This window comes from Ostrinia furnacalis, unplaced genomic scaffold, assembly GCF_004193835.3.
Source record: "Ostrinia furnacalis isolate ACB-3 unplaced genomic scaffold, ASM419383v2 OfSCF6932, whole genome shotgun sequence".
Taxonomy (NCBI): domain Eukaryota; kingdom Metazoa; phylum Arthropoda; class Insecta; order Lepidoptera; family Crambidae; genus Ostrinia; species Ostrinia furnacalis.
In genome coordinates this window covers 977,561-1,000,771 of record NW_021137171.1, presented here as the reverse complement: position 1 = coordinate 1,000,771, position 23,211 = coordinate 977,561, and the positions used below count along the sequence as shown (strand labels likewise).

General features: G+C 36.9%; 2 protein-coding genes across 2 annotated transcripts; both read left to right on the top strand.

Moving 5' to 3' along the window:
- Nucleotides 1-3,656: 3,656 nt before the first annotated feature.
- Nucleotides 3,657-4,607, top strand: LOC114362921 (uncharacterized). Its single transcript, XM_028318509.1, has 2 exons — nt 3,657-4,026; nt 4,323-4,607. Coding segments are annotated over exons 1-2 (345 nt in total). The 5' UTR covers nt 3,657-3,682; the 3' UTR covers nt 4,324-4,607.
- A 7,903-nt stretch (nt 4,608-12,510) lies between these two features.
- Nucleotides 12,511-18,286, top strand: LOC114362953 (uncharacterized). Its single transcript, XM_028318542.1, has 4 exons — nt 12,511-13,122; nt 13,550-13,816; nt 15,111-15,293; nt 15,970-18,286. Exons 1-4 carry the CDS (start codon nt 12,726-12,728, stop codon nt 16,161-16,163), a joined length of 1,041 nt encoding a protein of 346 aa, XP_028174343.1. The 5' UTR covers nt 12,511-12,725; the 3' UTR covers nt 16,164-18,286.
- Nucleotides 18,287-23,211: the final 4,925 nt, after the last annotated feature.

Below are 23,211 nucleotides of genomic sequence, written 5' to 3'. Positions count from 1 at the left end.
CATTTTCATTTTTACTGAACAAATGGCAAAATTATCCGGAATATGGTTAAAACCGAAATTCATACGGGCAAAGTCGCGGGCAAAAGCTATAATTGTTGTAACTAGTATTTGCAATGGCTGTGGAGCTGTGTGGCCTCGAACGAAATAGGTTCCGGTTCAATTCCTGGTTAGATAACGCTGATTTAATTTTGATTCTAAAGTGACTAGTGGCTGGCTGAGTCCTCGTAGCAGACGCTTTAAAAATCAGTTGTCAGACATTTCGAAAAAGGTTACATACTACACCACCATTAATTCTAAACCGATTTTGCACTGCGTTATTGCTGCAAGAACTTTTTCACCTATTCGCTATGCCTGCACTCCTGTAGTTCATTTCAGCAAGCATATTTTGCACGTTTCTTTTTAAAAAGTAGAACTACTAAGTAGTTAATTTATGGCCTACTACCTATTATAAGGCCTCCGAGACTCGTTGTTTATACCTCCAAGTAAGTCCGTAGTTGAAAAAGAATAGTCTAGCACAAACAAAACACAAGGAAAAGTTATGTCTATCAATAGGCTAAATCTAAAAAAAATCTATTAGGATGATGATGACGAAAATTTAATGTGACCGGGAATCGAGCCCGTGCTTGTTTGTGCTTGATTCGGTTCTTACGTAAGAGTAGGCGCACACCGTTGATTTTTAGTTGGCCGATTTTAATTTGTATGAAGAATCGGCCAAATCGAATCGGCGTAGTGTGCGCACTCCCATACATGCCCATACTGATCAACTGCCCGACTAAACTATCGGCCGACGAAAAATCAACGCTGTGCGCCTACTCTAAATCTTATGTAAATTTCGGTGCCATAAAACTTACCCATGAGTATATCGACAATTGATACGCTCTTACTAATCTACCGGCCTTGGGGGTCAAAGTACAGTCGCGGTGCGGTCATGGTCATGGTCAACTTAGGGGTTCCCCGTATGTTCCAAATTAATGGTTAATGAAATACCCAAAAAACTTGTTGGTAGAGTTGTTAGTAGGCAGGGCAGTTGTTATAATGACTAAATTATTGAATAGCAGCTACAGATATAATCGAGTGGTTTACATAAAGGCCTCTTGGAATAGGTCAAACAGGTTTATAACATAATGTAGGTACTATATTTTTTAAGTAATTTGTAAAAAATAGTTGTATGACGTGTCCGTAAGCCGTGTGGTGACGGCAGAGTAGAATACATTTGTCACCAACCCCTACTCTTCCCGCGGGTGTCGTAAGAGGCGACTTAGGGACTACACATCAAACAGAGAACGGGCAGCAGCGCTCTCTGAAAAACATCAATCTTTTAAACTGCGATCTCCAACCCGCCTGCCAAGCGTGGGGATTATGGCAAAACCCTCCACTATAGTGGAGGAGGCTCATAGTCCAGCAGTGGACTGTAAAGGGCTGTTGATGATGATGATGATGATGACGTGTCCGATGTCATAGACAGAGAACAAGCATTGCTTGTTTTGGGAATAGATGGCGCCATAGAATAATTTAAAAATATCCAAGGATATTTATTTTAAATATCATTTGGCCTAAAAATATAGGTAACATTAAAAATAATTTCATTGTTTAAGACCTTAAACCAAAAACAAAAAATTACATCCATGCGTACTTGGGCCGATAAGAAACGTTATCAACCAAGCGCGTGGCGCGTGAAGATAACAGTGTGATAACAGCCACGTAACTACGTCATAGATAACGGCTTACTTTGTCCTATCAAAGTCCGCAGGCTATTTCGAAGACGTGCAGCGCTGCAAGCGCAGCGTTGTGCTTATATTTAAAAAAAAGACTCGGAGCACTCTACATGCGATAGAAGTATCACGGGGAGTGCTCCGAAGAATTATCCGGACTTATTCCTGCCGCCACTTTTCGCAACCGATCTACCCGACAGCACTTCCACCCCCATCACTTAGATGGTTGGCTGTCCACAACAGTACGTTTCTCTAGAAACTTCCTGCCCCGTACAACCAAACTGTGGAATGGACTGTCGTCTGCGGTGTTTCCGGACGGATACGACCTGCAAGCTTTCAAGAGGAGAGCGTATCTTCACCTTAAAGGCCAGCAACGCACCTGTAACGCCCCTGGGTCTGCGGGTGTCTATGGGCGACGGTAATCACTTACCATTAGGTGATCTGTCTGCTCGTTTGCCTCCTGTCACATAAAAAAAAGTTATAATAAGATGGTGCAACCCAGCCTTAAAGTTTTGCTCATAAGGAGCCTTCACATGATTTTGCGTTTAAGTCTGATCGCCATTGCCATCGTGCACGCCGGCTGCCCGAGTTGGTTTGGCCGAATCTTAGTCTCACATGGAAAGTGATGATCAGGTAGAAGGTGGAAACGAGCGAGTCCAGCGTGGGGAGTACTGGGCCAAATCCTCGAGCCTATCGTGGGGACTCAGTGGGGATTCTAGGCCAAATACTCCATTTGCCTCTGGTTGATTGGGGGAGACCTATGTTCATCAGTGGCTGAAATTATGAAGTTAGGGAGGGTCGTCTTCTTGCAGTGGATACTAAATGGCTGATGATGATAATTAGACATAGGTTACCTCCAGTTAATGTCGATGGTTGATCGATCCTACAAACAAATCTAATAATGAATCTAATCTACACCAATTGATTAAACTTAAGTTCCGTATAACATAACAAAGCTCTACAATCAATTCAAGCTCTCTCAATATCATAGATTCTGACCTTTTATTGGTTGAATGTTTTGAGTTTGACACCTAATATTAGCCTAATATTACCCCGACGGATTAGCAAGCTGAAGTGGCAATGGGCAGGGCACATAGTACGCAGAACTGACGGCCGATGGGGCAGCAAGGTTCTGGAATGGAGGCCGCGTACCGGAAAACGCAGCGTGGGACGTCCATCTACAAGGTGGACCGACGACATCGTAAAGGTAGCAGGGAAGCGCTGGACGCAGGCCGCTACCAATCGATCAACGTGGAAAGCATTGGGGGAGGCCTATGTTCAGCAGTGGACGTCCTATGGCTGAATGATTAGCCTAAATAGTACAGACAGAAACTAGTGAAGGAACACGAAATGTTCTTAATTGATTTATCGTTTTGATTGATTGCTCATTCATAGTTTAGTATATTTACATTACTCTTTTGTCCAATGATAATATATAAAAACAAAATCAGATATGTTATTAGCGCGCGCGCTGTGAATACTCAAATACGTCCCAATTGGGACGTCTTGTGTATAGTCTTCGTGTGGANAGGTGGGAATAGTCCCGTGTGCAACCATTTGAAATCTGGAAGTGATGTAAAACGCATAGGACGCAAGTCAACATTCACCCACGAACAAGAAAATAATCTTGTCATAAGAATATTCCGTATCGCTTAAAAAGGAAAAAAAGTAACACCTAGTCTCATACGTAAAGAAGCGTTATTATTCTGCGAAAAGAATAATATTGAGCACAGCTTTAACAAGAAGAATCGCATTGCAGGCCCTGACTGGTACAAAGAGTTTAAAAAGCGTCATTCTGAAATTTTAGAATCACTCTGTAACAAAAATTGTGATTTGTAATCTTAATTAATTGAATTAGTATCTAATTAGCTATCTATTATTTATAGTTAGGTATCCATCCATTGATATTACTTAATAGCACTTATTTATTTTTAATTAATTGTACTTGATTGTTGACAGATTCACTAAAAATGCCAGGAAAGCGAGGCTTGTGGTCTGAAGAGAGCCTTCAAGCCGCCATGACAGCTGTCAAATATGGGCATATGACAGGATTGGCCGCAGCCCGTAGTTATAAAATACCAAGGACTACATTGTATAGCCACATAAAATCTGGAAGTGATGTAAAACGCATAGGACGCAAGTCAACCTTCACCCAGGAACAAGAAAATGATTTTGTCATAGGAATATTCCGTATCGCTAAAAGAGGAAAAAAAGTAACACCTAGTCTCATACGTAAAGAAGCGTTTTTATTCTGCGAAAAGAATAATATTGAGCACAGCTTTAACAAGAAGAATCGCATTGCAGGCCCTGACTGGTACAAAGAGTTTAAAAAGCGTCATTCTGAAATTTCAGAAGTACTCTTTAACAAATAAATAAATATTCTTGGACATTTTACACTACGCCGCTAGTCCCAAACTAAGCAAACATTGAGATTCGTATTAATCTTAATTAAATGAATTTAGTATAAATTAACTATCTATTATTCATTAAATATCTTATAATATATCGATTTATGTAATAATCTCTAACTATTACATAGGTATCTAGTAATATTACTTAATGTTAATAGCACTTAATTATTTTTAATCAATTGTACTTGATTGTTGACAGACTCACTAAAAATACCAGGAAAGCGAGGCTTGTGGTCTGAAAAGAGCCTTCAAGCCGCCATGACAGCTGTCAAATATGAGCATATGTCAGTATTGACTGCATCACGCAGATATAAAATACCAAGGACCACACTGAGAAACCACATGAAATCTGGAAGCAGTGTGAAATGCATGGGTAAAAAATTAACATTCAACCAGGAACAAGAAAATGAACTTGTAATCAGAATACTCGGTTTAGCGCAAAGCGGAATAAATTTGACACCTGGTCTCATACGGAGAGAAGCATTTGTATNCACTGTGTCAGCCACCTCTACCTTCAAACTGCACTGCCTACTCCTGGGCCACCAAGATAAAGGCTCTCTCTAGTTTGGGGTCTGCTATTAACTGTTTACTAACTTGTGATTGTTAAATAAATAGACTGCCGCAACTAACACTGTCGTATCTTCTATTTTTTACATTGCAGTTTCGATAGTGTTCGATGCGGTAGTTAAGAGTATACTTTTCATTTTCATTTTTACTGAACAAATGGCAAAATTATCCGGAATATGGTTAAAACCGAAATTCATACGGGCAAAGTCGCGGGCAAAAGCTATAATTGTTGTAGGTAGTATTTGCAATGGCTGTGGAGCTGTGTGGCCTCGAACGAAATAGGTTCCGGTTCAATTCCTGGTTAGATAACGCTGATTTAATTTTGATTCTAAAGTGACTAGTGGCTGGCTGAGTCCTCGTAGCAGACGCTTTAAAAATCAGTTGTCAGACATTTCGAAAAAGGTTACATACTACACCACCATTAATTCTAAACCGATTTTGCACTGCGTTATTGCTGCAAGAACTTTTTCACCTATTCGCTATGCCTGCACTCCTGTAGTTCATTTCAGCAAGCATATTTTGCACGTTTCTTTTTAAAAAGTAGAACTACTAAGTAGTTAATTTATGGCCTACTACCTATTATAAGGCCTCCGAGACTCGTTGTTTATACCTCCAAGTAAGTCCGTAGTTGAAAAAGAATAGTCTAGCACAAACAAAACACAAGGAAAAGTTATGTCTATCAATAGGCTAAATCTAAAAAAAATCTATTAGGATGATGATGACGAAAATTTAATGTGACCGGGAATCGAGCCCGTGCTTGTTTGTGCTTGATTCGGTTCTTACGTAAGAGTAGGCGCACACCGTTGATTTTTAGTTGGCCGATTTTAATTTGTATGAAGAATCGGCCAAATCGAATCGGCGTAGTGTGCGCACTCCCATACATGCCCATACTGATCAACTGCCCGACTAAACTATCGGCCGACGAAAAATCAACGCTGTGCGCCTACTCTAAATCTTATGTAAATTTCNACTACTAATTATCTACTTAGTGATTTACTACTTATCACAAATCAATAAGTAGTTAATATAAGGCCTACAACATATTATTGTCGGCCGTTTGGTGTAGTGGTTCAGAACGGACTACTATGCCGAGAGGTCCCGGGTTCGATTCCCGGCCGGGCAGAAATTGAAATGATGAATTTTAATTTCTGTGACGGGTCTGGGTGTGACTATGTATAATATTTATGTAATTAAAAAAAAAAGTATAAAGTAGTATATCCGTTAAGCTAGCACCCATAACACAAGCATTAAAAGTTGCTTACTTTGGGGCTAGCTGGCGCTGTGCGAAATTGTCCAAAGATTTATTTATTTATTATTTATTTATTTATTTATAAGGCCTCCGAAACTTTTTGTTTAGACCTCCAAGTAAGTCCGTTGTTGAAAAAAAATAATATATCTGCATTATTGAGGAAAAGTTACGTCTATCAATAGGCTAAATCTAAAAAAAATCTATTAGGATGATGATTACGAAAATTTAATGTGACCGGGAATCGATCCCGTGCTTGTTTGTGCTTGATTCAGTTCTTACGTAAGAGTAGGCGCACACCGTTGATTTTTAGTTGGCCGATTTTAATTTGTATGAAGAATCGGCCAAATCGAATCGGCGTAGTGTGCGCACTCCCATACATGCCCATACTGATCAACTGCCCGACTAAACTATCGGCCGACGAAAAATCAACGCTGTGCGCCTACTCTAAATCTTATGTAAATTTAGGTGCCATAAAACTTACCCATGAGTATATCGACAATTGATACGCTCTTACTAATCTACCGGCCTTGGGGGTCAAAGTACAGTCGCGGTGCGGTCATGGTCATGGTCAACTTAGGGGTTCCCCGTATGTTCCAAATTAATGGTTAATGAAATACCCAAAAAACTTGTTGGTAGAGTTGTTAGTAGGCAGGGCAGTTGTTATAATGACTAAATTATTGAATAGCAGCTACAGATATAATCGAGTGGTTTACATAAAGGCCTCTTGGAATAGGTCAAACAGGTTTATAACATAATGTAGGTACTATATTTTTTAAGTAATTTGTAAAAAATAGTTGTATGACGTGTCCGATGTCATAGACAGAGAACAAGCATTGCTTGTTTTGGGAATAGATGGCGCCATAGAATAGTTTAAAAATATCAAACGATATTAAACATCGTTGGACTAAAAATATAGGTAACATTGAAAATATTTTCATTGTTTAAGACCTTAAACTTAAACCAAAAACAAAAAATTACGTCCATGCGTACTTGGGCCGATAAGAAACGTTATCAACCAAGCGCGTGGCGCGTGAAGATAACAGTGTGATAACAGCCACGTAACTACGTCATAGATAACGGCTTACTTTGTCCTATCAAAGTCCGCAGGCTATTTCGAAGACGTGCAGCGCTGCAAGCGCAGCGTTGTGCTTATATTAAAAAAAAAAGACTCGGAGCACTCTACATGCGATAGAAGTATCACGGGGAGTGCTCCGAAGAATTATCCGGACTTATTCCTGCCGCCACTTTTCGCCACCGATCTACCCGACAGCACTTCCACCCCCATCACTTAGATGGTTGGCTGTCCACAACAGTACGTTTCTCTAGAAACTTCCTGCCCCGTACAACCAAACTGTGGAATGGACTGTCGTCTGCGGTGTTTCCGGACGGATACGACCTGCAAGCTTTCAAGAGGAGAGCGTATCTTCACTTTAAAGGCCGGCAACGCACCTGTAACGCCCCTGGGTCTGCGGGTGTCTATGGGCGACGGTAATCACTTACCATCAGGTGATCTGTTTGCTCGTTTGCCTCCTGTCACATAAAAAAAAAGTTATAATAAGATGGTGCAACCCAGCCTTAAAGTTTTGCTCATAAGGAGCCTTCACATGTTTTTGATGTTTTTGCGTATAAGTCTGATAGCCATCGCCATCGTGCACGCCGGCTGCCCGAGTTGGTTTGGCTGAATCTTAGTCTCACATGGAGTCCAGCGTGGGGAGTACTAGGCGAAATCCTCGAGCCCAGCGTTGGGGACTCAGTGGGGAGTCTAGGCCAAATACTCCATTTGCATCTGGTTATCTATGTTCATCAGTGGCTGAAATTATGAAGTTAGGGAAGGTCGTCCTCTTGCAGTGGAGACTAAATGGCCTGATGGTGATGATAATTAGACATAGGTTACCTCCAGTTAATGTCGATGGTTGATCGATCCTACAAATAAATCTAAGAACGAATCTAATTACAAAACGCTCTACAATCAATTCAATCTCTATCAATATCATAGATTCTGACCTTTTATTGGTTGAATGTTTTGAGTTTGACACCTAACCTAATATTAGCCCGACGGATTAGCAAGCTGAAGTGGCAATGGGCAGGGCACATAGTACGCAGAACTGACGGCCGATGGGGCAGCAAGGTTACAAAACAAAGCTCTACAATCAATTCAATCTCTATCAATATCATAGATTCTGACCTTTTATTGGTTGAATGCTTTGAGTTTGACACCTAATATTAGCCCGACGGATTAGCAAGCTGAAGTGGCAATGGGAAGGGCACATAGTACGCAGAACTGACGGCCGATGGGGCAGCAAGGTTCTGGAATGGAGGCCGCGTACCGGAAAACGCAGCGTGGGACGTCCATCTACAAGGTGGACGCAGGCCGCTACCAATCGTTGATCGTGGAAAGCATTAGGGGAGGCCTATGTTCAGCAGTGGACGTCCTATGGCTGAATGATTAGCCTAAATAGTACTTACGTCAGAACAGCACATACACAGACAGAAATTAGTGAAGGAACACAAAATGATCTTAATTGATTTATCGTTTTGATTGAGTTTATAGTTTAGTACATTTACATAAATAACTCTATTATCATTTTCGTGAGTTTCTAGAGATATGATATTATGGATAGGATTGTTTATTATTTCAAATACAAATTATCTCTATTACTAAGCATTTTCAGGTAATAAGTATTTGCTAATATCAAAACGCTAATCCTCAACAACATTAAACCCATTTTCATGGGGGGCACCACCTGATTGGATAAACACTATAATCTACTTATGCATAGTTAGACCGCACATAACTACGATTATACATAAAAGGTTTTCGCCATCATAAGCAACATCTACATCCGTCAGCTTTTGAACAATAATGTTGTCCAGTTAAACTTTCCTCTTCATTGGTTGAGTTTTTATTGGCGGTCAAGCTGTAGATCCTGGCTACACAGCAAACGCAGGCGATGCAGCAGTGGATACAAGAGGTAGGTCATCTCCACCCGATTATTTTGTCTAAATCCTACTTGATCAATCAGTAACCTAGTACCTACTTAATCTATATAAATATATAAAAGGAGAAACTCTGACTGACTGACTGACTGACATATCAACGCACAGCCTAAACGGCTAAACGTAGGCACTTGAAATTTGGAAGGGATGTAGCTTAGGTACCGTAGAGGTGCACTAAGAAAGGAATTCCCGAAATTCCCATGGGAACGGGAATAAGCGGGAAAATCCTTGTGTGAAAAATCTAACCCGCTTAAGTTAGACGCTTGAAATTTGTCATGCAGGTACCTTAGTAAAATTAAAGCTTAGTTACAACAGGATATTGCAAAATTCCCACGAGAACGGGAGTTAGCGGGAAAAAACATTTGTATGAAAAAATCTAAACCGCGTAAGATAGATGAAGGGGGTAAAACGGGATCCACGCGTACGAAGTCGCGGGCGGCCGCTAGTATAAAATAAAATAGAAAGAAAAAGGTTATCGAAATCTAGTACGATACTGGTACGATAAGTTCACCGCTCTATAGGCGCTGACCCACGAAAAAACCGACTAACAAATTTTAAGATTAAACTGTTTTTATACAACAATAAAAACAAAGTTATATTTATCTGTTTAAAAACAATAAAATGTGCTTTGAACGATAACAACACCTCACCTCATTGTATTATCTGCTGTTTAGTATTACATTGCCCCGATAATTATTTTATGAAATAAGTATTATTAACTTATTAACCTACTACGAGTATACTTTTGTGACTAAAAGAAGTACCTACTAAGAATACTGTACTTAAAGTGACGCGCGAAATAAAGTTTGCGCGCAACTACGTGAGAAAAACATTTTTCACCCGACTGCGCCAGAAGGGGGTTATGTTTATGAACTTCTTTGCAGAAACTTACTTTTACAGCGTTTACATAATATTATGGCTGTTTCTCCCCCTCTCTATCGATTTTACCTACCAAACGTTTTCATCAACAGTATCAACAAGTTGATGACCAACAGATGTCACTTACCTACTTAGTGCTGAAAGAAACCCTATGTTTAGAGTTTAAATAACTTAGGACACCATAATGGCGCCATACCGGTCGCACCTCCAATAATATGTAATACCAATTTAAAAAGGGTACCTACCTCACCTGGTTTGTTGGCTCATAACGTAGTAGGAAGGCGCTGGATGCAGGCCGCTACCAATCGGCCAATCTGGAAAACATTAGGGGAGGCTTATGTTCAGCAGTGGACATCCTGTGGCTGAAATTATGATGATGATGATGAACAAAAAATGTAGCTATATGGAAGCTCAAAACACCGCCGTGGTGTCTTAATGAGTTAGGTAGGGCCTTTAGGGCTATATTTCACCGGGACACCAGGGCGGTGCAACCAGTCGCCGCTACCAACAAAATGTATGCAGCTTCGCGCAACCAAACGAACACCAGGTGAGTAACTCTCTATAGAGCTGTATACATTTTGCTGGTAGCCGGCGACTGGTTGCGCCGCCATGGTGTCCCGGTAAAATAATAGTCCTTAGGGATGTTCGTTTTGTGAGTTGTTGATTCGATTTCCATGGTTACGGGACAACTGATGGACGCTTATGAATTCTTTAGTGCTCTAGTTAATTCAGTGCAAGAAAGGGTAATTAACGGTTGGTCTGTAAAACTGGCACTTACAAGTTCCCTTTTCAATTAGTACAACTGAGCTAAGTAAAGGCTATTGAACAAGATACTTACTTACATTTACTTGAAATGTAGGAGTGTAATTATTATGCCATTACATGCACTAGTTAACGTGATTAAAAATCAATCAATACCTAGATCGATCGATATCATCATATTGTGTTGTGTTGTGATATTGATTTTGATAATATTATTAATTTTCATTAGACATTCTTATTTCATATTTAAATTTTCAAGCTAATTGATTTAATCTACGATTGTAACGTTGATAAATAAATACATTTGGTATTTTTCTAATCTTTAAGGACTACTAACGCCATCTCTTATGATCTGTCAAAAAGTAAAAATCTATCAATATATTTTAACAAAAGGATCACAATAAATGTTATTTAATATATTTCATTAGACATTCTTATTTCATATTTAAATTTTCAAGCTAATTGATTTAATCTACGATTGTAACGTTGATAAATAAATACATTTGGTATTTTTCTAATCTTTAAGGACTACTAACGCCATCTCTTATGATCTGTCAAAAAGTAAAAATCTATCAATATATTTTAACAAAAGGATCACAATAAATGTTATTTAATATATTTATTAGTAAAGTAATAATATTAATTAAATCTATGCGAGTAAATTTCAGTAGTAATTAATTACTTTTAAAGGAATTTTTAGATAGACCTACCTACATTAATCATTATTAATATTTATACGTATTGCTAAACAGTAAACAGTAGTAAACACGCATCTTCACGATTTTCGTTTTCTTTAAAATGCCACTAAACGGTTCAATTACAGTTACAGAAGACCAGAAGTATGTTGCAATGCAAACATTTTAGGACTACTAGCGCCATCTCTTATTGCCCAGTCGTCAACTCCGCTAAGCATCGATTCAACCAGCCTATCAAACGCCCATAACCTAAGCTGCACAGTAATAAAAGTTTTTAATTGGGTACTAACAGAAATAATTGCTACCTACTCGATTCTATTAATTACAAGTTAAATGGCTACAAACAATATATTTTTTTTTACTAAGCTGTATATTCATCGATGCCTTTGCTACGTAGCTCGTTCAACGCAACGCAAAAAATAATGCCATACGTCATCATGACAGCTACGTTGCGTCACTGTCTTCAGAAATATTTATTTTCCCTTGCATTTATTTTTAGTTGAAACTAAAATGTATTTAGCGCATGCAAATAATAAATTAATTTACAAACTATATGATTCTCTTACCAACTCGTGCATCCAAGTAATTGTACACCATTCCAAAATTGTTATAGGTTGTTCCAACAAAACAATCAGAATTCATTTTCTGTTGTTTTTGTTGCGGATACAATAAGTTATTGTGGTCAGTGATTAATTTTATTAAGTGCATTTCAGGTGATGATTTTGTTCAGTGTGTGCCGACGAAAAAGGGTCATCAGATCTTGTACAAAGGATACACTTATGTTTTCAAGAGTAGGTTGCAATGTGGCGCGGAGCAGTGGTGCTGCTCGTTCCGCCAAAAAACAGGTTGTATATCCGTCATTAATATGCAGACTTTCGGTGTAGAGGTCGTGAGAGACTTCCACAATCACAAGAAACCTATGTTCAGTGATTAGGCCGTAATATTTGTGTAAACAAACAATAATCTAATTGTTTCCAGCGTAAAGTTAAAAAAATCGTTCTAAATGTGATAAATCTTGCTTCAAATTCATTTGTGTGAATCAATATTAAAAGGATTTAACAAGTCTGTAATGTAGTGAAGACTTCAGCTAAAGTGTTGTTACATTAAAATGCCAAAATAACATTACAATCAGTATTACCCCAGTATTAAAATATATCGTAAATTTAATTCTTTCTCTTGTTTACACAGCCTTAAAAAGTATTTATTGCAGTTTATGTACAAAATAAAGATTTTTCTTTACTGATATGGTGTATTATTTTATTATTGAGTTTCATGTGATATTAAAATTGTTGACTAAAATGTGTTTTATTTATCTCCTGTATTTATAATTTGGTTATATAGTGTAAGTAGTTAGTGTCTGTATCAAATTAGTAAGTAGATATAATTGTTCTCAAGTATTTACAACTTAGTTTGTGATAGCTAATATAAGTTAGCTGAAATATTAACCAATGCTATGTTCTTTGCGACAGAAACAGAGTTACCGGATTGGGTGTCTATTTATTTCTTGAAGAATGGAGATAATGAATATCGTTGCAACATATGCGAGACGGTTCTGCATACCGATGAAAAGTCTATGCAGTTATTGGAACATATCAAGGCCAACCATAAGGAAGTACATGACTTACATAAGGAAAATCCTGAAGCCACCGTAGGGTTTCGCATCGAGTTCCTTCATTTAAATGTACTGAAAGATGATGGTGACCCAAAAACGGAGCCTGTAATTATCGGTGAAATGTGTGAAGCGACCTCGGAGGAAATAGCTAAGCCCATAACAAAGTTTGATGAAACAATGGACTCTCATTTGGTTGTTATGCCAGCGGCTAAGAAGAAGACTCAGCGACGTGAAAGTGGTATGTACAGATAATATTATTTTAACCTTTTTTTAAGTTCTTAACTTGTATGACTTATTAAAATTTGCAATAGGCCCATATCAGCAGTCAGTATTCTTGTAAATATAATGTTATTATCATGCCTCTAAAATAATAATCATAAACTTTCATAACTAAATGACCAATATTTTGTAAAAAATACACTAAATCACAGCAGATAATCACCTAAAAATGTACTATTAATGTCTCATAGTGCAGTTGTAATTTGTAGCAAGCAAACTTTGTTGGTTCAATTCCCACCTAAAGAAATCCAGTGCTCAACTTAGAATATATTATTATTATGATTTGTATTTCTTATATTATATCTCAGTTATGAACATTTCAGAACTGCACATACACATAAATAAATCATATTATCCTAATCGCATGTCTTCATAATATATTTCAGAAACCAGAAGGAAGAGTTGGGTGTGGAAATACTTCATTCGTATAAGCAACATCATTTACCGATGCAAAATCTGCGAAGCCGTACTCTCTATAAAGGGATGCAACACTAACAACATGAATCGCCACGTACGGACAAAACATCCGACCGTTTTCCAAATGGAAATGGATGAGAAAAAGGACAAACAATCGGACATTGAAACTTCTGTGGAACTTGAAACACAGAATATCGAAGATCTGAACTTGGAAAGGGATTATGCGATAACTCAAGGTAAGAATTTTGATTTGATTTGATTTTTCATTGTATAATTTTTGAAAGTAATATAGTAAGACACGGGTCTTAACGCGACGTTTATTAATGAGTTACAGCTGCAGCATAGCAGCCGAAACGTCAAGCCGTGAGTACATAATGTAACTCAGTAATAAACGTCGCGTTAAGACCCGTGTCTTACTATTATAGTTGAAATGGAATGCGAACGTATAATATCTTGTAATTTTTGAAAGTCTTAAGACTATAACAGTATGAAAAACAAGATAATTCAAAACATAAAAGTAACAAGCAACTCATATCACCTTAAGGCTACAAAATTTTAATAACAGTATTTACAGTATTCTGTTATTTCCTAGCGTTAAGAGTATTCGCCGGCAAGCGCTAGGTCGTGGGTTCGATTTCCACCTGAGGAAATAAAATTCAATTTTTTCCAGTTATTTATAACATAATACCACAGAATAATAATAAGTACTACGTACAGAAGTTTTACTTCGCGAAGGTATTTAAAAAAAAATATGCTCAATGTCATTAACAATATGGTGTAATTTAGCCTGTCTCAAGAGTCAAGCACCATTTTGTTGACAAACGTCAGTGATTGGCACTGCGCCGAAGCTATTAGGGCTGACTTCGGTAAAATGATGTGACGTGAGGTGCCAAACTGCGGAAAATGGTGGATGAAATACATGATTTAGCATGAATTATCATGAATAATATTAACTACTTATTTACCTCTCAGTGTCTAGAGGCAACTTAAAAAAGTACATTCTGTGTTTTTATTATTATTTAGGCGGTTAAATACTGCAGACTATTTAGTACACCATTTTCTTTATTTTCTTCCATCATACACATGAATACGCGTGCGTGAGTCAATGTTCGCTCGTATGTGAGGCCTTGTCGAATAGTATCCTGTAGGTGGGCCATCGTGCGTGTTTTGTTTTCGATGTAAACTCGCGGAGATGAACAGGCCTGATAATACTCATTACAACAGCATATTATATTTTATACTTTGGGTTCTTAATATCAATTTGTCGGCCGTTTGGTGTGTGTACCACTGTTCAGAACGGACTACTATGTCGAGAGGTCCCGGGTTCGATTCCCGGCCGGACAGAAATTAAAATAATAGATTTTAATTTCTGTGACGGGTCTGGGTGTTACTATGTATGTATGTAATCAAAAAAGTATTATATACTAAACTAGCACCCATAACCCAAGCATATTAATTGCTTACTTCGCTAGATGGCGCTGTCTGAAATTATCCAAAGAAAGATATTTATTTATCCTTTATAATCCACAGACGATACCCCGCAAACCCCCACGAAAACCGGTTTCAACCGACGCAGTTGGATATGGATGTACTTCACCCGACTGACCAACACCCTAGCGCAGTGCAAACTGTGCAACAGGAACATTTGCCACGGGGGCAACGCTACAGGCAACATGAACAGGCACCTCAAGATGATACACAATAAGACTGGACGTAAGTGTTTTTATAATATAAAACAAGTAAATATTGCGAATCGAAAGTAGTTAAAGTTCAAGCATAGAATCTTTCTTCTGATTTATAAGTACTAGCTTTCCGCCCGCGTGGAATATTATTTATTTAATCGCGCGCGTCCCTGTTTCAAAAACCGGGATAAAAACTATCCTATGTCCTTTCCTGAGACTCAAAGTATCTCTATGCTATGGTTTAGGCGTGAAAGCGAGACAGACAGAGTTTCACATTTATAATATTAGTACAGAAGTATAGATTATTGATATGTCACCAATCAAAAGGTTTTAACGGCTCACTTTTACGATGCCATAGGGCCCGCATTCGTGTAACTATTCTAACTTGTTGACTGCCGTATGCAAGAGAACGCCGAGCGTATGCGAGATAATGCACACGTTCCCGCACTATGCGAACTATCAGCTATTTCGTTTCGTAAAATTAAATCCATACCTCTTCTAAACTAAGATAGTGTTCATCCAATTCTAAAATTATTCGATAGTATGTCCATCTGGACATACATATCTATGTAGTTTGACTTCTTATTTAAAACTATGTACCTACTTATCTACCTTTTTTGGTTGGACTAAAGCTAGTCTTTGTGTACTCAAGTCTCAAATGCACCCACTACCAAAAAACGGTGCACCAACGTAATTACATTTTCCAGATGACCACAACTGGGTGTGGAAGGTGTTTGACAACACCGATATGGAGTCGTATGCGTGCAAGATATGTCAGTACCGCTGCGTCAGACACGATGACGTAGACCGAAGCATCTCAACCATTCTCAACCACCTGAAGTTGGCGCATGGAGTGGTCTCGGGTGAGCAAATCATCACCAGCGTGGAGTGTGAGGATTAGTATTAAATTTTGATTAGAATATAGTATTGCAAATATTTAAAATGAACCACTTAAGAAATATTTCAGGTTTATAAAAAACACTCAATAGATGGCGCTAGTGTGACTTTTATCAATAAATAGTTTGGTACTGATATTAAATCTAAGATTTTAAAAATTTACGCTTGCATCAGGATCCGACTTAAAACGACCATTTAACTAACCGTTCGAATCTCATTTTTGTGTTTATTGCATTGGTTTATGATTGTCAGTTTTCAGAATTGCTGATTTTTTAAGCTGTAGATACAAATAAAACGCGACTGCCAAAATTACAATATGAACATTCTGCATCTTTATTTAGCAAGTATTTCGCCCCTATTCACAACATTACTATGAGGTCTCACAGTGCGCGTGGTCGCACAGGGTGACACACGAACCAATCAGACCTCTATTCAACGCTGTGCGTTCGATTTACTGCTTCACTTAAGCAAGCATCGTTTGTGAATACGGGCGTTTGATTCTTTAATCCTGAAACTGACCACTAGCGCCATCTAGTTATAGTCCGGCTTTTTACATCTTCATTAAAAAAGGCAAATTTCTACAATCATGATTTCGAAGCTGATTTTTGGGGAACTAAATATTTTGACCAATTGTAAATATGATTTTACGTTTATAGAAGTTATTTGAGTCAAAGCTCTGAACATGTTTGTCAATATCAATCAAGGCGGTTGAGTGATTTTTAAACAGCATCTTGAACTATACAAAAGTCGGATTCGTAATTCGCATCAATGTGAAAACGTACCGACAATGAAGAAACTTGTCAAGTATGTGTTCACATTGATGCGTCTTGGCCAATTTCCCGCAGTGTACTTCCAGCATTTGGGTGAAAATCAAGTTATCTACGGAGTAGTAGTAGTAAGGGACTGCGCACATTATCGGGACAACGCAGCAAGGGATTTTTAGGTATCAAACATACTACGTAGTTTTGACGCTACAGTTGAACTGGCAATGTAGGCCTTCTGCTTCAGTATTCCTACCTAAGCATGCCGTGGCGTCTCAAAACCATTAAAATTGCAATTTCAACCGTAGGGCTAAAACTGGAACATTATTATTCGTCACTTAAAAATCTATTGCTGTCCCGTCCCGGTAATGTGTACAGTCCCTTTACTTGACTTGCGCTAGAGAAATACTTTTCTTATTTTGATTTGATCCTTATGTGATTCAGTGAATTGCTAAATTATTAATTGGATTTTTGACTCCCGTGTGTCACGAGGGGTTTATATGTGACTTTTCGTCATACAGTTTTTGTATTTTTGCGTAATTCAATTGCGCGGTATTTAAATATAATATTTGTTGTTACTTTTACTTTTATCTTTACTAGGTTATAGGAAACCATTGGTGATTAATAATTTAATACGGATTATGTCACAGTTATGGCGTTTCGAAAACGGTTAGAGACTGGTTTAATTTCATATAGATGGCGCTGTCTATAATATGGTGCAGGAAAAGGCCTTTCAATAAACTTTATAAGATGTTAGTTGAACGTTTGTTAGACCGCACACTAATGCACCATCCTAATTTCACTTTTAACAAACGTCAAAAATCGTTATAGTTACCGTTAAAGTTAGGTGGTACAACCCAGCTTAACTGTTGGGAATAATTTTTATTCTAACGCAGTTCTCGTTTTCATCCAATTTTCCGTGTGTCGTCCTGCAAACATACGGCTCAGACAGAACGTCTTATTTAGAGGAGTCTAAAGATTTAATTATTCAACAATTATTTTCTGTTATCATACAAAAGGACTTCTGCCTAGCTCGCTCCTACTTTTCTTTTCAATTATTTCTTGAAATATTTAAGGCTTAAGTTTCTTTCGCTATTTCTCAACACCAACCGATATTGTCCTGAAGTTGTGGTGCAAGATATTATTTGTGATGTTGATGATGAATAAGATTTTTAATTCAGTTTTTTTACAATTAGAATTTGAGAAAAAAACGCCTAACCGTTCTCGAATACGTCCATTCTGTGTATTAAAGTATGTATTAGTCTGTCGGAGTTTCATTTAACATATTAATATATTGTATAAACTGGAGTTTTATTACTTACTTTTATTTGATTTTCGTGTTATTAAAGTTAAACTAGGCTAATTTTTAAATCAAGTAAAGAAGCACCTTTATTCTTTTTATTGCATAATAAATAAGGTATTATTGTAAATACATTTTAAGTTAGTGGAATAAAGATGGGTAATTAAAAGTTTGTTTTACTTTTCACCTGAATTTAGTTTTTTTTTTAGAAATTAATTTGTAGTTTAACATAGATTGATATTTTAACAATTCAGTTCGTGACTTTTCGATAGATGGCGATAGCTTTAGCAGCACTATTACAAAGGCCACACATTTTCTAAGTACTGGAGACAAATTCGTAAGTTACTATAATCTTTGCCATTTGTAAGTATAATTATTATATCAGCATAATACTCATCACATCACTATTTACGTACTTGTATTAGGATGGGAAATATGAAGACGCAGATTGCAAAGCCTCAGACAAATTGTACCTATGTGTAGCTTAGATGGCGCCACTCCCGTTTGTAGAAAACAGTGGTAAAATTACCAATATCACAAAATTCGTTTAGAACATACTAAACTAATAGGTAAAGGGCAATGCATTTACAATAAATTTTGAAAGTTATAATTAAAGTAGATAGAAGCCATTATACCTTTGCGTGGGTTTAGGGTTTCAAACTGCGTTAAGCGGACGCCCGCGCGGTTTCAAGCCTAAAAAATATTAGTAAAACTAAATCACATTATCTTATCAATTTTAGCAGTTGTAATCCTTCAACTACTTCAGAATTTGGATAGTCCTTATTTGACTCACCAGTTGGCGCCACTAGCGAGTACAAAATCGACGATACTGAAGGTTACGCATTCTCCTATGTGAAAAGGTTGGTATTGCAATAAAGATGACGCGTTTTCATTATTTCTGGTAAGAAAATTCAATTGAAAATTAACCTGTCAGTTAGTGACCAGTGGAGACAGTTTTCTACGAATGGGGATGTTGCCTGGGTCAAAAAGCAAGAGTTTTAATTAGTCCGTCAGTTAACTTATCAAAAAATACTCTACACGTATTTTTCACTTTTTCAAACTAATGAAAATTTAAAGAGATAAAGCGCCCCAAAGTTCATAAGAAGAGGCCCGTGACGTCAACGCTTGCTTAAAAATGCCGCACGTTGTGACGTCGTGCGCAACTTCAACGCACCATAACTATGTAATTATTTGTTAGATTGACAAATAAAAATATATGTGTCCAATATTTTTTGATATTAAACATTACGGACTAAAAAAATTTTTTTAGGCAACTAGCCTATTGCTACTATGACTAATAAAAACTATTTTGCATTTGTGTTATGTCTATTATTATTTCATTTACTATTATTATATTATTAATAAATACCTACCATTGTCTGTTACAGTAAAAGTACGTTCATCTGATATACAATTTGTGAATACAAGGAGAGGAGGAAAAGCTTTACTACTGGAAGGCCGCCGATATCACAAGAAGAAGGTTTATACCAATGGAGACGCTTATTACAAATGTTTTACGATACTCAACTGCCCTGGAAGTTTAACTTTGGATGCGCATAATCAAATAAAAAAGGTAAAAAGTCATAGCGACAACTGTAAAGAGGATTTTAGTCAAAATAATATGCTATTAAAAATTCATGGTCTGAGACAAGGTGGGGTCTGTTAATAAATTTTCGCTAAAGGTTCGGCCAAACTAACGCGTGCAGCCTCTTGTCGTGTATGAATTTGTAGCGATGAGTTCGCATCAACGCGTCCTGTCATTGGTCGCGGCGATCTATGCACGCGCAGTGATCGCCATCGCCGACGCGAGCTGCACGCGTTGGTTTGGCCGAAGCTGTACCTGTTTAATAAAAATGCGAGGTGCAGACCAAGAGCTAAGTTAGTTTATTTTGTCTCGCATAGCTGACGCAGATTCCCATAGTATAGTTTTCCCATAGTTTAGTTAGTCATACAATTATGGAAAACTGTGTCACCTGTGCTGTGCGAGCTAATCTAAACTTAGCCTAAGGCCCGGTTTCCACCAAGCCGTAGCGGAGCGAAGAAATGTTTTGAATAACCAATTAGATTTGATTCTGACAACTTCATTAAATCAAATCAAATCATTTATTGCATTACATGTGTGGTTTGATTATTTCTGTTGTGGTTAAATCTGATTGGTTGTTCAAAACATTTCTCCGCTCCGCTCAGCATTGTTGGAAACCGGGCCTTGGTCTTGATCTGCCATCGGCATAAGTTTTACATAATAAATGGGTACACATGGCTGTATCTAAAGCCTTGTAAAATGTTTACTCGGTCGAGACAGTTGGGTGAGCGAGTCACATACTCGAGCGCTCGGCCACTATTCCCCTTTGACAATCCCCGTCAACGGGGATTAGTGAACTTTTTGTTCACTATTCCCCGTTAATGCCAATTGGGAGCTTATAATGGGGAATAATGGACTAAAAAGTTCATTAATCCCCGTTATATTAGGATTTTCTTTTTAACGTAATGGAGATTAATAATCTTTTTAGTTCATTATTCCCCATTATAAGCTCCCAATTGGCGTTAACGGGGAATAGTGGAATAAGCCTTTTTTTCACTGTCTCGTCCGTTTGCTCGGTACGTGTGATCAAGGCATAAGTATGATACCTATTAATAGCAATTGTGAACCGCATGCCTCTAATTGTTATTTATTGTATGTATATTGTAAGGGAAGAGCAAATAAAACTATTTTTGTAACAATATGACTAGTTTTATTTTTTACAAACATCGAGTTACACATAAAACTTCATTACTCTATTTTCTACTCATAATTTGGCTGTCACCTATCACTACAGTTTGATATATCTTTGCACCTATATTTATACATTAAAACACAACCAGATACCTACTTAATTTATACATATGAGTATAATTTATGTATACAGAGTGCAAGGAGTTGTACAGTACAGTACCATTATTAAATATGTGCTAAGTAAAAATAAATAGGTACATAAATTGTGATGCACCAGAATAAAATAAAATTCACCAATTTAAAAAAGTCGGGAAAGATTATTTAAAATATTAAAATTTCAGTGATCTCGCAGAATTATGTGGATTCATTATTTATTAACTTAGCAGATACACTCTGTATAATTAAATTATGCCGAATCGAAACTTTATACATATCCACGTAAATCTCTGGCAGTAGCTTTATTTATTACAATATGTATTAATTTCTAATAATATGTTTTGAGTTTTANTAAGTTTCATGAATATGAAATAATTTAGTAATATCAAATCCTGTGCAATAAACTTCAATTAATTCTGTAGTTTAACTGTATATATAATTATTATATCTAGACCATCAAGGTTTTTTTTTAAATTACAATAGAACATCTATTGATTACATTTATGAAATAATGGTAAAATAATTATATCCGGAATAATAGTACAATTATCACTTATTACTAATGTTTGCATATAGCTGTCACACATTACAGAGGTAGATATTTACAATACTACATATAAAATATGTTTTCAAGTCTCACTACAACTAGGTAAATAAAAGTATTCATTAAAACAATGATTTATTTAAAATATTGACTTTCAATATCATTATTTCAGTGAATTTTCGAAATTACTTATAGATAAACACCCTGTATTTGATCCTAATTTTGAACGAGTCTGAGTCAGTCTGAATGATTGTTGTTTATTTTTAAGCTAAAGCAGATGAAATAAAATTAAACATTTTGGACATTTAATAACTTCACACCGGATTTTTTTTCCTACTAATTATATTAGTAAGTTGTACGTGTATATTTATATAAACTGGATTGACAGACTTTTTATTATTAATTATATAGTATTAATTATACGTGAACTTTGACCCAGACTCTTTATACGAGTATAACTTATTTGTGAACTCATTTCAATATATGTTGAACTTAATTTACTTTACCTAAATGGTGGCAAGGAAACTTTTGGCAACAGGTACTTGGCTAACCATTTTACGGTCGACATAGTAATATACATTCACTTTCAATCGTCCTTGTTACATATATTTTTAAAAATATACAATACTTATCAATTTGTTGGCATGAGGTATATCTTACTAACTCTAAAACAAAATGAGTAATGAATAATTCATTTTTTGTGCTACATTTAGGACGGTAACTAGATATTCAAAATATGTTTGTGAAAATATTGGATTTATTCGTGTAATTCAATATTCATCTTTTGAGCTTACATTTGTATATTGATACAGAACTTATGAATAAAATATTTACAATAATATTTGCGTTTATAATAATTCTTATACTTATTCCGTCATATTCGACAGACAGGATCTACCTTTGTAACTACATGACAATATTATTATATTTTGTACTTTTTTCGTTATCATACATTTAAATAAGAGACCAAGATGCTCTTCATAATAGGATTTATATTATAAATACATAATCGTAATAAAAACCAATCCAAACGGTATTAATACCCTTAACCAATCACAATTTGTAAGTTAAATTTAGGAAAGAACGATAGAAATATTTGAAGACATGAAAAAACGCATATAAAATTTTAATTGATAGGAGGTTTCGGGCCGCAGTTGTGCGTGCTCTGAATGTAGACTATTCTTCCCCTGAAGGTGTGCAGGGCTGCCTTGCACCAGGGACCCCTGGAGCACCTCCATCTAATTTTTCCGTTCCTGGCACAGCCGTTGAACCTGAACCGGTACCCGCCGACGTTGATGCCCATCTTGCCTTGCTTACTGAGGCAGTAGGAAGCAAAGCAATCCAGTCCAGTGCCTATGAGGCCCACTGTAACAAAACAAAGCGTCAGATCTGAACTGTAAATATATTTTTCTTGTGACATGCATCATACTATTAGCGACATGCACTTTTCGTACTACTGCTAGGTATACTTACGTACCTACCATGTTTCTCTGCTCACATAGTGTTGATTAGGAACTGATCCTCTCCGAAGATGTTGGATAAGGCATGTGTCTGTTCTTGAAGGCTTGATCCAGACAA

Coding starts and splice junctions, on each gene's coding strand:
- LOC114362921 (XM_028318509.1), top strand. CDS start 3,683: ATGCCAGGAAAGCGAGGCTTGTGGTCTGAAGAGAGCCTTCAAGCCGCC.
- LOC114362953 (XM_028318542.1), top strand. CDS start 12,726: ATGTTCTTTGCGACAGAAACAGAGTTACCGGATTGGGTGTCTATTTAT. Junction 13,817..15,110: donor GGATTATGCGATAACTCAAG/GTAAGAATTTTG, acceptor TATAATCCACAG/ACGATACCCCGCAAACCCCC. Junction 15,294..15,969: donor GATACACAATAAGACTGGAC/GTAAGTGTTTTT, acceptor TACATTTTCCAG/ATGACCACAACTGGGTGTGG.